Source organism: Corylus avellana, chromosome ca7 (genome assembly GCF_901000735.1).
Source record: "Corylus avellana chromosome ca7, CavTom2PMs-1.0".
In the NCBI taxonomy this organism is placed as follows: Eukaryota; Viridiplantae; Streptophyta; class Magnoliopsida; order Fagales; family Betulaceae; genus Corylus; species Corylus avellana.
In genome coordinates this window covers 23,790,959-23,803,019 of record NC_081547.1, presented here as the reverse complement: position 1 = coordinate 23,803,019, position 12,061 = coordinate 23,790,959, and the positions used below count along the sequence as shown (strand labels likewise).

The 12,061-nt window shown below is 37.3% G+C and overlaps 2 protein-coding genes and 1 pseudogene across 3 annotated transcripts; all 3 read left to right on the top strand.

The window, feature by feature from the left end:
* Window positions 1–337: 337 nt before the first annotated feature.
* On the top strand, window positions 338–2,258 carry LOC132186463 (geraniol 8-hydroxylase-like). The gene is made up of 2 exons (XM_059600443.1): window positions 338–1,458; window positions 1,568–2,258. Exons 1-2 carry the CDS (start codon window positions 553–555, stop codon window positions 2,174–2,176), a joined length of 1,515 nt encoding a protein of 504 aa, XP_059456426.1. The 5' UTR covers window positions 338–552; the 3' UTR covers window positions 2,177–2,258.
* Window positions 2,259–2,459: 201 nt separating this feature from the next.
* On the top strand, window positions 2,460–6,298 carry LOC132186462 (geraniol 8-hydroxylase-like). Of its 2 annotated transcripts, none has more exons than XM_059600440.1 (4): window positions 2,460–2,613; window positions 4,158–5,125; window positions 5,235–5,839; window positions 6,036–6,298. In XM_059600440.1, exons 2-4 carry the CDS (start codon window positions 4,220–4,222, stop codon window positions 6,133–6,135), a joined length of 1,611 nt encoding a protein of 536 aa, XP_059456423.1. In that variant the 5' UTR covers window positions 2,460–2,613; window positions 4,158–4,219; the 3' UTR covers window positions 6,136–6,298. The 2 variants fall into 2 exon arrangements, with proteins under 2 accessions (XP_059456423.1, XP_059456424.1); XM_059600441.1 differs by having other exon boundaries at window positions 4,155–5,125.
* A 941-nt stretch (window positions 6,299–7,239) lies between these two features.
* Window positions 7,240–11,448, top strand: LOC132188027 (geraniol 8-hydroxylase-like; annotated as a pseudogene).
* The last annotated feature ends 613 nt before the right edge of the window (window positions 11,449–12,061 follow it).

Here is a 12,061-nt window from a genome sequence, read left to right as displayed (position 1 = left end):
ACTTGTGATTGATCATTATTGAATTTTGATCAAATGGTAGTTTTAATAGTTATATTATTCTTGGAGGGACTCAAGAAGAACATAAAAAGAACTTCTAAAATTACTCGGTAAAATCCCAATCACTAGTAGATATACAACAGAAACAAAGAAAGTAAAAAATGATCAGGAATCTCGCAAGCTGGTTGAGAAAACACAAAAGATGGAACGAGTAGTATGTGATCAGGTGACTGAGGTCCAAATGTTTTCGGTGGCCTCATTATTTGGCTTTTGAAATTTGGATGTTTGTTAGTAGAAGAAAGATGGACGTAACTTCCACTTAGTTCTAATTATTTCTTGGTGCTAATAATTTCAACCTCGTGCTAAGAATTGGCACTGCTCTTAGTCAAAAAGGACGACCAATCTAATTTTTCAGCAAGAATATCAAACAACTCTTAGCCGGAATCTAATCTTCTCTTCGCCAGTTTGCCTGATCAGAGGATTGCATAAATGCATGCACGCAAGCCCATTATTACTTATGCTAACTACTTCTAAGCATAAAGCAAAATTGGGTGAATGGAGTACCTAGCATTTGTGCTGCTACTTCCCTTTGTGTTGGCATCTATTCATGTGCTCGCCTCTGGCCTAAGAGCCTGGAAATCTGGCTCGCCAAGACTTCCTCCAGGCCCCAAGCCTTTTCCAATTATTGGGAACATCTTGGACCTCGTAGGAAACCAACCCCACCGAGCCGTTTCCAAGCTCTCCAAAACTTATGGACCCCTAATGACTCTCAAGCTCGGGAGCATGACAACCATAGTCATCTCCTCTCCAGATCTAGCCAAACAAGTACTGCAAAAATACGACCACATCTTTTCCGGCCGAACTATCCCGGATGCTGTCCGAGCACTCAACCACCACAAATTTTCAATGGTGTGGCTGCATCCCACATCGAGTCGTTGGAGAAACCTCAGGAAAGTTTCTGCCGCGCAAATATTTGCTTCACAAAGGCTCGATTCCACCCAAGCCATTAGGAGAAAAAAGGTGCAACAACTAGTAGATCATGTTAAAGAAATTTGTAATAGTGGTCAAGTGGTAGATATTGGTGGAGCAACCTTCACAACTAGCCTGAATGCCATATCAAACACACTTTTCTCTAAAGACTTGGCAGACTATTGTTCAATTGCGTCCCACGAGTTTCTGGAAATCATATTGGGTGCCATGGAAGAAGCTGGAAGGCCGAATGTTGCTGACTATTTCCCCGCACTTCGTTTTGTTGACCCACAAGGTGTACGCCGAAGGCTGAAGATTTATTTTAGAAATTGTTTTAGGACTCTTGATGGTATAATCAATGAACGATTACAATTAAGAGCATCATCATCAAAGGGTTCTCACGCAAGCAGCGATGTACTTGATTCCCTCCTCGATGTCACTCAAGAAGATAATTCAGAATTAAGCCGCGACGACATCAGACATTTGCTTTTGGTGATTGGCTACCTTTCTTGAACTTTTCTTTCCTTTCAATTATATTTTGATAAGCAATTAATAAACTTAGGCAAAGTGTTCTTAACACACACGCACTACTTTATACCAGGATTTGTTTATTGCGGGGATCGACACAACATCAAGCACAGTGGAATGGGCAATGGCAGAGTTACTACGCAACCCTGAAAAAATGGCAAAAGCCCGAAAAGAGCTTGAAGATGTGCTTGGCAAGGACGAACATGTTCAAGAATCAGATATCTCAAAGTTGCCTTATCTACAAGCAATAGTGAAAGAAACCCTTCGTTTGCACCCACCAGCACCTTTCTTAGGTCCCCACAAAGCAGAGATTGACAAAGAGGTGTGTGGCTTTACCGTGCCCAAGAATGCACAAATACTAGTAAACGTGTGGGCAATGGGACGGGATTCAAGCATATGGCCAAACCCAGATTTGTTTGTGCCTGAAAGATTTTTAGAGAAGGATATAAACTTCAAAGGTGGAGATTTCGAGCTCATTCCTTTTGGTGCTGGGAGAAGGATTTGCCCTGGATTGCCTTTGGCCAACCGGATGGTACACTTGATGTTGGCATCTCTAGTCCACTACTTTAATTGGAATCTGGCAGATGAGTTGAAGGCAAAAGATTTAAACATGAGTGAGACATTTGGCATTACCTTACATAAGGCTGAGCCCCTCCGGGCTATTCCCATCAGATTTGGGTAATTTTCATTGCTTTTGTTTTTAGCCTAATATGGATGTATGCGCATGTCTTTATATTATATGGGTATAATTTGAGGACTTTGTACATATTTAATGCTACGTCATGGATTGTGTAATTGAAGGTAAAAGTATTGGTAGTATTTCTCGAGAAGAGAATACTTATAATATCTCTTGACATGACACATGGCAATCAGAGATCGAGCCAACTCAGCAAAGTAATATTTCAGTCTATTGAGCCTTATTTAGTACTTTAGCCAATTAAAAATTTGATATATAGGTCAAGCTTTCAGCTTAAAATTTCACATAACTTTCTCTTTTCTTTCTAGATTCTTTGATTTTAAGTTGATTCTAGTGTAAGGGACTCTTGAATAACAAAGCGCTGCAAAAGTGGATTCTTGGTATAGAGGTTCAAAGTCTTCGGTTCAAGCGGAATCTATGAGGTGGATTATCTAAACTCTAGGTTTTTATTTATTGAAGTTATTTTTGTGTCGTCGTAATCTTCATATATATAAAGCATACATAGTTAAACAACGTGTTTGCTCTCTCCATGCTACCTTTGAATTTTGGTAAAAACCTTTGTATGATAGTTTTCTTTTGGTTCCAAGTCTTATTAAGAGTACTGGGCTTCTGGATTTCCTTACGATATGGTTGAAGATAAGGTTAGTAAAGGAATAAAGGGGATGCCAGAAGGAGGGAGAATCGCATTATTTTAAGGGGTATTATAGTAAAGTATAGTAAGTAGTTATATTTAATTTATAGAGTTGGTCATTATAGAAAATTAGAAATTGATAAAATTGAATATTTAATTAGTTTAAATACTACAAAGTTACAGAACTTCAATTATATATTTAATTTATAGTTAAGTATTAAAGTGGCAGATCGAATATATATATAGTTACATCTATGGTAATATGGTATAAAATTTAAAGGTTGTTGCTTTTAGATTCTTTGAATTTAAAGTTTTATTTTCTTGCTATTCCATTGCCCTTTGTGTTACATTAAAATTAATTATGGTACGTATCACTCAAAAAAATTACTTAATTATAGTAGCAAATCTTATAAAATTGAAAATATTAAGATAAAAAAGGAATTACCCTCTTAATACTATAAATAGATGTTGTGAAAATTAGATGCATTCATTCATTCAGCAAGCCCTCCACATTCAACAATCCAAACAATAACCTTCAAGTTTGATCAAGCAATTAATGCGTGTGGCCTACTTATACCACAAAAATTAAAAATGTAACATTTATCCATCCCTTCTTGTTAAATTGTTTGCTAGAATGTAAATTTTAAATAATTGTTAATTAAAATTAATTATTAAGATTTGAAGATGGGCAATGAGTAATGATTAAAATTACACTTTAATCCCGAAATTATCTCATGGATGTGGCAGTGCCAATGATCAACCCTTATTAAAAAAATAATAATTAAGACGATAATTAACACTGACATATTAACATGATCAAATAATAATATGACAAAAGTATAATTTCAAAGTTATTCTTGTTAAATTATCCAGATGGTGGGTTGATTTCTTGAAAATTTATTGCAAAGACAAAAGAAGGAATAATGAGGATCGATGTCATGAGCTCCAAATATATATATATATATATATATTTTTTTTTATTATTATTATTATACATGAAGGGTTGCATGCCTGTTGATTTCTTGAAATCTTTTTTTTTTTTTAATTTTTTTTTTATACATAAAGGGTCGCATGCTTGTTGATTTCTTAGAAATTTATTGCAATTAATACAAACCAAGGAATGACGATCTTCAGAGCACTAAATTTTTATTTCACAATACTCAACTAACTTTTAAATTAGTCAATGTTAAAAAAAAGAAATAAAAAAATAAAAATCAACTGTTGATTGAGAGTATTATAAAATAATTATGGGGTATATATATATATATATATACTCATAAATATATTAAATATCCCCAAAACGTTGCTAATAACTTTATAATTTTTGTTCAGCAGAAAAGTTTTCCGGTTCCTGATCCAAGCTTAGCCACTTCTAAGAACAAAGCGAAATTGAGTTAATGGACTACCTAGCGTTTGTGCTGCTACTTCCCTTTGTGTTGGCATCTATATATGTGCTCGCCTACGACCTAAGGGCCTGGAAATCTGGCTCGCCAAGACTTCCTCCAGGCCCCAAGCCTTTTCCAATCATTGGGAACATCTTGGACCTCGTAGGAAACCAACCCCATCGAGCCGTTTCCAAGCTCTCCAAAACTTATGGACCCCTAATGACTCTCAAGCTCGGGAGCATGACAACCATAATCATCTCCTCTCCAGATCTAGCCAAACAAGTACTGCAAAAATACGACCACGTCTTTTCCGGCCGAACTATCCTGGATGCTATCCGAGCACTCAACCACCACAAATTTTCAATGGGGTGGCTGCATCCCACGTCGAGTCGTTGGAGAAACCTCAGGAAAGTTTCTGCCATGCAAATATTTGCTCCACAAAGGCTCGATTCCATCCAAGCCATTAGGAGAAAAAAAGTGCAACAACTAGTAGACCATGTTAAAGAAATTTGTAATAGTGGTCAAGAGGTAGATATTGGTGGAGCAACCTTCACAACTAGCCTGAATGCCATATCAAACACACTTTTCTCTAAAGACTTGGCAGACTATTGTTCAACTGCGTCCCAAGAGTTTCAGGAAATCATATTGGGTACCATGGAAGAAGCTGGAAGGCCGAATGTTGCTGACTATTTCCCTGCACTTCGTTTTGTTGACCCACAAGGTGCACGCCGAAGGATGAAGATTTATTTTAGAAATTGTTTTAGGACTCTTGACGGTATAATCAATGAACGATTACAATTAAGAGCATCATCATCAAAGGGTTCTAAGGCAAGTAGCGATGTACTTGATTCCCTCCTCGATCTCACTCAAGAAGATGATTCAGAATTAAGCCTCGACGACATCAGACATTTGCTTCTGGTGATTGGCTACCTTTCTTGAACTTTTTCTTTCCTTTCAATTATATTTTGATAAGCAATTAATAAACTTAGGCAACTGTTCTTAACACACACGCACTACTTTATACCAGGATTTGTTTATTGCGGGGATTGACACAACATCAAGCACAGTGGAATGGGCAATGGCAGAGTTACTACGCAACCCTGAAAAAATGGCAAAAGCCCGAAAAGAGCTTGAAGAAGTGCTTGGCAAGGACGAACATGTTCAAGAATCAGATATCTCAAAGTTGCCTTATCTACGAGCAATAGTGAAAGAAACCTTTTGTTTGCACCCACCAGTACCTCTCCTAGCTCCCCACAAAGCAGAGATTGACAAAGAGGTGTGTGGCTTTACCCTACCCAAGAATGCACAAATACTAGTAAACGTGTGGGCAATGGGACGGGATTCAAGCATATGGCCAAACCCAAATTTGTTTGTGCCTGAAAGATTTTTAGAGAAGAATATAGACTTCAAAGGCATAGATTTCGAGCTCATTCCCTTTGGGGCTGGAAGAAGGATTTGCCCTGGATTGCCTTTGGCCAACCGGATGGTGCACTTGATGTTGGCATCTCTAGTCCACTACTTTAATTGGAATTTGGCAGACGAGATGGAGGCAAAAGATTTAAACATGAGTGAGACATTTGGCTTTACCTTACATAAGGCTGAGCCCCTCCGGGCTATTCCCATTAGATTTGGGTAATTTTCATTGCTTTTGTTTTTAGCCGAATATGGATGTATGTGCATGTCTTTATATATATTATATGGGTATAATTTAATGACATGCACATACATCTGTCTTTGTTGTTTTTGTTTTTCCCTGTATTTTCCTGCTTGTCTTATTGTACGTCCTGGTGTTTGGGCTTAGAATGTGAATAATTTTCTGGCCTTTCAGGTTAAGAAGTACTAGTTTTGGCATGGTGCTTTTGCTCATGCCTCGAGAATGGCTACCTATGTCCCGGATTGAATTTGCATCGGACAAATCTGTTCTATAAGCTGAAGATTGGGCATAGGATAGCGGATGTAGACGTCATAGGTTTTCACTGTAAGATTTGTATGATTTTGACCTTTATGACGTGTAATCTTTTAGCTTCAGCTAGGAATTTAAGAGGTTGATGCTTTTGTGATTGTAAGATTTTTTATACTCTTGATTATTCATTAAGAGTTTTTTTTTTTTTTTTTTTTAACTGTATTATTCAAGATTTTGATCACTTTTGAAAAAGATAATATTTTTAAAAAAATAATAATAAATAACAGAGGTAAACAATTTTTTTTTTTTTTTTTTTTTTTTTTTTAAAAAAAAAAGTTGATTTGAGCATATTTTCATCTCAAAATGTTTTTTCAAAAACCCATACTAATTTTGGCTAAAATGTGCATTTGGTTCTTCTAATGGTAGTGCTCTAGGAATTTTTCTGACGTGGCGATATACCACGTCAGAAAATTCTGACGTGGCATAACACCACGTCAGAATTTTCTGACGTGGCAGATCACCACGTCAGAAAAATCCTGACGTGGCCTTATGCCATGTCAGGAAAATTCTGACTTGGTGATCTGCCACGTCAGAATTTTCGGACGTGGTATATCGCCACGTCAGGAAAATTCTGACGTGGTAAGTCCCACCACGTCAGCAATTTTCTCAATTTTTATTTTTAAGAAAATGAATGAACCTCCCGACGTTGATGTGTTTGCCACGTCAAATTTTTCCTGACGTTTTATATTAAAACATCAGAAAATTGCTGAGGTGGCAAAATTTTTATACTGTCGCACACGTCAGAAAATGCCCATTTTTTTGTAGTAGACCACACCATGTACAAAAGTGCTACACATAAAAAATAAAAGGGGAAACTTCACTTTAACCCTCTAAACTTTCACGTGATTTGACAAACCCCCTAAACTTATTGCAATTAAAAAACGATAAGGGCTCCAAATGTTTATTGCAATCAATACAAACCAAGGAGTGATGAGGATGCGGGCTTCAAATGTTTTAGAGCTCTCAATTTTTATTTCACAATACTCGGCCTACTTTTAAATTAGTCAATGTTAAAATTAAAAAAAAAAAAAAAAAATCAACTGTTGATTGAGACTATTATAAAATAATTATGGGGTATATATATATACATATACTCATAAATATATTAAATATATATCCCCCAAACATTGCTAATAACTTTATAATTTTTGTTCAGCAGAAAACTTTTCCGGTTCCTGATCCGATCTTAGCCACTTCTAAGAACAAAGCGAAATTGAGTTAATGGACTACCTAGTGTTTGTGCTACTACTTCCCTTTGTGTTGGCATCTATTCATGTGCTCGCCTATGGCCTAAGAGGTTGGAAATCTGGCTCGCCAAGACTTGCTCCAGGCCTCAAGCCTTTTTCAATCATTGGAAACATCTTGGAGCTCATAGGAAACCAACCCCACCGAGTAGCTCTCCAAAACTTATGGACCCCTAATGACTCTCAAGCTTGGGAGCATGACAACCATAGTCATTTCCTCTCCAGACCTAGCCAAAGAAGTGCTGCAAAAACATGACCACGTCTTTTCCAACCGAACTATCCCTGACAGCAGCTGGGCACTCAACCTCCACAAATTTTGATGTAGATTAGAATTCAAGGCTTATCTTATCTTTCAGTCTTTTATTAAGTTTTTTTGTTAGTCTTTTATTTTATCTTATCTTTCTGTCTTTATTTGAATTAGGCTTCTTTATTAGTCTTTTATTTGGTTTAGTTGTCTTTTATTGACTTCTAAATTGACTTTATTTCATTGTTATCTTAGGACTAGGAGTCTTGGGGCTATAAATTGATGCTTCGAGCCCGGAGAATGTAGTTTTCGTTATTTGTTTTGTTTATCAATAAAGAATACTCTGAGTTGAGTTTCTTCATTATTTTCCCTTAAAGCATAGATAGTCTCTATTATTTGAGAAGATTTCTTTGATTTTTACATTGAGTCGTTGGAGAAACCTCGGGAAAGTTTCTACCACGCAAATATTTGCTCCAGAAAAGCTCGATTCCACCCAAGCCATAAGGAGAAAAAAGGTGCGAGAACTAGTAGACCATGTTAAAGAAATTTGTAATAGCGGTCAAGCGCTAGATATTGGTCGAGACGCCTTCACGACTAGCCTGAATGCCATATCAAACACATTGTTCTCTACTGACTTGGCAGAGCATTTTTCAAATGCGTCCCAAGAGTTTCTGGAAATCATAGTGAGTATGGAAGAAGCTGGAAGGCCGAATGTTGCAGACTATTTCCCTGCACTTCGTTTTGTTGACCCACAAGATGAACGCAAAAGGCAAACAATACATTATAGGAATTTTTTTAGGATTCTAGATGGTATAATCAATGAACGATTACAATCAAAAGCATCTTCAAATGTTCTAAGGCAAGCAATGATGTACTTGGCTCCCTCAATCTCATTGAAGAACATAATTCAGAATTGAGCTGTGTTGACATCAAACATTTGCTTCTGGTGATTGACTACGCTTCTTGAACTTTGCTTCAAAATGCATAATTGGATCCTTATTTTGTTTTTCCGATTATATTTTGATCTTAAGCACTCATCTCAAACACCATTTTATATCAGGATTTATTTGTTGCCGGGATCGACACAACATCAAGCACAGTGGAATGGGCAATGATAGAGTTACTACGTGTTGATAATGGCTCAAATTGTCAACAAGTGTGAAGATAATTGCTGAAAAATATCAATATTCAAGTTGGTGGGCTCAAGTCATATTTATCTATAAGAGGATAATGTTATTTTTAAAAAGAGTCCAAGAACAACTTGGAATTTGATTTTTTGGAGAAAACGTGTGTAGATAAACATGTGGGTTGCAATGCTTATCTTCATCATGAAAAAGACTTTGTATTCATGATGGTTTCGTTTTCCCAGTAGCAATTGGATTAAAATTATTCTCCTATTTTTCGTGATTAGCCACTATAAAAGGACATGCAATCCTTGGTTAAGTGGGGATCCGGAAAATCCAAATTGGTGAGAACACTTTGTGACTTTTCTTTACTGGGTATTTGAGATGGACAGTTGAGTGAGGTGTACAAGGGGTTAAGGGCTTGGGTTTGGGATATTAAACTTGAGCGGTTCAGGCTTGTACTATTATACTCAATATTTCTCAATAGTAAAGAAGGAGACCGGATCACGCCCCGTGGACGTAGGCATATTGCCGAACCACGTAAACTCTTTGTGTATGTGTGTGATTGATGTGTGTTCTCGTGCGTTTTCTTTTCAAACTTGTCTTTCGCATAAAGGGCTGGTGGGAAATTGGTAACCAATTAATTATCAATTTTCCCAACAATTGGTATCAGAGCTTGGTTGCGGATTTCTACTCGTTAAGAAGAAATGCAGTCCTTGAAGTTTGGGATTGAAAGGTTCGACGGAAGAATGAACTTTGGCTTGTGGCAAATACAAGTCAAGGACATCCAATCTGGGCTACACAAAACATTGAGAGGAGCAGGCTCGGCAGATTGCTCCAAAAACGCTAATAGTGTTTCTCTCATTGCAATGAGAGATGATTATGATGATGTTCTTTGATAAGGGCATGTACATCCTCTGGCATGACCGCTAAAAATGTTAGGATAATGGATGTGTTCTATTAGCGGGTCCACATTTGCATACGAGACATTGGTTTGGTTTTTTGATGTCGGGTATGTGGTGGAAAAGGGTGTCGATGGTTGATGAACTTCCGGGGGAACCAAACATGGAAGTTGCACCATATTTTTCAGCAGATTTTTTCGACATGTGCCGAAAATGAAAATTCTTGAATGGTTTAATTCTAAGTGCATGTGCTCTTTATGGTGGAGCATGATAATTCTTGTGGAATTATTACTGTTGGTGTAGACAGTGTTTTGTACGACATCCCAGGGCGTGGGGATGGGCATCGGTCAAGATGCGGACCTGAGGTCTCAGGTGGAGGTTGCCAAATTTTCGCCAAGGTGGAGATTGTTGATAATGGCTCAAATTGTCAACAAGTGTGAAGATAATTGCTGAAAAATATCAATATTCAAGTTGGTGGGCTTAAGTCATATTTATCTATAAGAGGATAAGGTTAGTTTTAAAAAGAGTCCAAGAACAACTTGGAATTTGATTTTTTGGAGAAAACGTGTGTGGATAAACATGTGGGTTGCAATGCTTATCTTCATCATGAAAAAGACTTTGTATTCATGATGGTTTCGTTTTCCCAGTAGCAATTGGATTAAAATTGTTCTCCTATTTTTCGTGATTAGCCACTATAAAAGGACATGCAATCCTTGGTTAAGTGGGGATCCGGAAAATCCAAATTGGTGAGAACACTTTGTGACTTTTTTTTACTGGGTATTTGAGATGGACAGTTGAGTGAGGTGTACAAGGGGTTAAGGGCTTGGGTTTGGGATATTAAACTTGAGCGGTTCAGGCTTGTACTATTATACTCAATATTTCTCAATAGTAAAGAAGGAGACCGGATCACGCTCCATTGACGTAGGCATATTGCCGAACCACGTAAACTCTTTGTGTATGTGTGTGATTGATGTGTGTTCTCGTGTGTTTTCTTTTCAAACTTGTCTTTCGCATAGAGGGCTGGTGGAAAATTGGTAACCAATTAATTATCAATTTTCCCAACACTACGCAACCCTGAAAAAATGGCAAAAGCTCATAATGAGCTTAAAGAAGTCTTTCGTAAGGATGAGCTTGTTCAAGAAGCGGACATCTCAAAGTTGCCTTATCTACAAGCAATAGTGAAAGAAACCTTTCGTTTGCACCCACCAGCGCCTTTCCTAATTCCCCACAAGGCCACAAAGCTGAGATTGACATAGAGTTATATGGCTTCATCGTGCCCCAAGAATGCACAGATACTAGTAAACGTGTGGGAAATGGGACGAGATTCAAATATATGGCCAAACCCAAATTTGTTTCTGCCTGAAAGATTTTTAGAGAAGGACATTGACTTCAAAGGTGGAGATTTCGAGCTCATTCCCTTTGGAGCTGGAAGAAGGATCTGCCTTGGATTGCCTTTGGCCAACCGGGTGGTGCATTTGATGTTGGCCTCTCTTGTCCACCACTTCAATTGGAAGCTTGCAGTTGAGATGAAGGCAGAAGATATCGACATGAGAGAGATGTTTGGGATTTCCTTACATAGAGCCGAGCCCCTCCGAGCTATTACCATTAGATCCATGTAATTTTCCTTCTATCTGGTTGTAGCCAAGTATGGATATATGTACATGTGTAAGGATTTTCAGATTTTGTGCATATGCAAAATAAATGACTAGGCTTATCGCTTGTGATGCGACATATGGCAATAACATATTGAGCCAATGCATCAATGGCTTGATGGACCAAGCACTTTAGCAAATTGAAAAAGAGAAATAATAGAATTCATTTTATTTTTAACTATTTTCGTAGTGAATCCACAATTGAATTTGTTTGGGGTCCACATGAGTGTACAAATTTAATGATTGATATATTGAATTTATAAGATGAGATTGGAAAAAATATTGACGTGAATCATTCTTCGGTTGAAAAATCTATAAAAAGGCTGATTTTTCAGCCAATAACACACAAAACTTTCTTTCTTCAGATTTTTTTATTTTTAAATAGTTTAAGTGTAAGGAAGAGTTCTTGAGTAGCAAAGCCCAGCAAAAGTGGATTATTTGTATTAAGTTCGAATTTTGGGGGATTATCTGGATTATCTCTCTTCCTCTCTTTCTTTTTCTCTTACTCTCTCTTGTGGGTGTCGCCGAAATTAGGGTTTTGGAGCTCCGGAAAGGGTTCTTCACCATTTGTAACTCTTGGGTTGTAGATTTGTTGTGTTGGAACTTCAACTAAGGTAAGAATATAAACCCTAAATTTTCCATGTATTAGGTTGATCTTGGGGGATAATGCTTATTCCTATAAATTTCTTTAGGATTTTTGTGTAAGGAAGGGATTTACACTATAC

Bases quoted from the DNA above. Each gene is read 5' to 3' on its own strand.
- LOC132186463 (XM_059600443.1), top strand. From the start codon at position 553: ATGGAGTACCTAGCATTTGTGCTGCTACTTCCCTTTGTGTTGGCATCT. The intron at 1,459-1,567 runs GTGATTGGCTAC...ACTTTATACCAG, and splicing joins ACATCAGACATTTGCTTTTG to GATTTGTTTATTGCGGGGAT.
- LOC132186462 (XM_059600440.1), top strand. From the start codon at position 4,220: ATGGACTACCTAGCGTTTGTGCTGCTACTTCCCTTTGTGTTGGCATCT. The intron at 5,126-5,234 runs GTGATTGGCTAC...ACTTTATACCAG, and splicing joins ACATCAGACATTTGCTTCTG to GATTTGTTTATTGCGGGGAT. The intron at 5,840-6,035 runs GTAATTTTCATT...CTGGCCTTTCAG, and splicing joins GCTATTCCCATTAGATTTGG to GTTAAGAAGTACTAGTTTTG.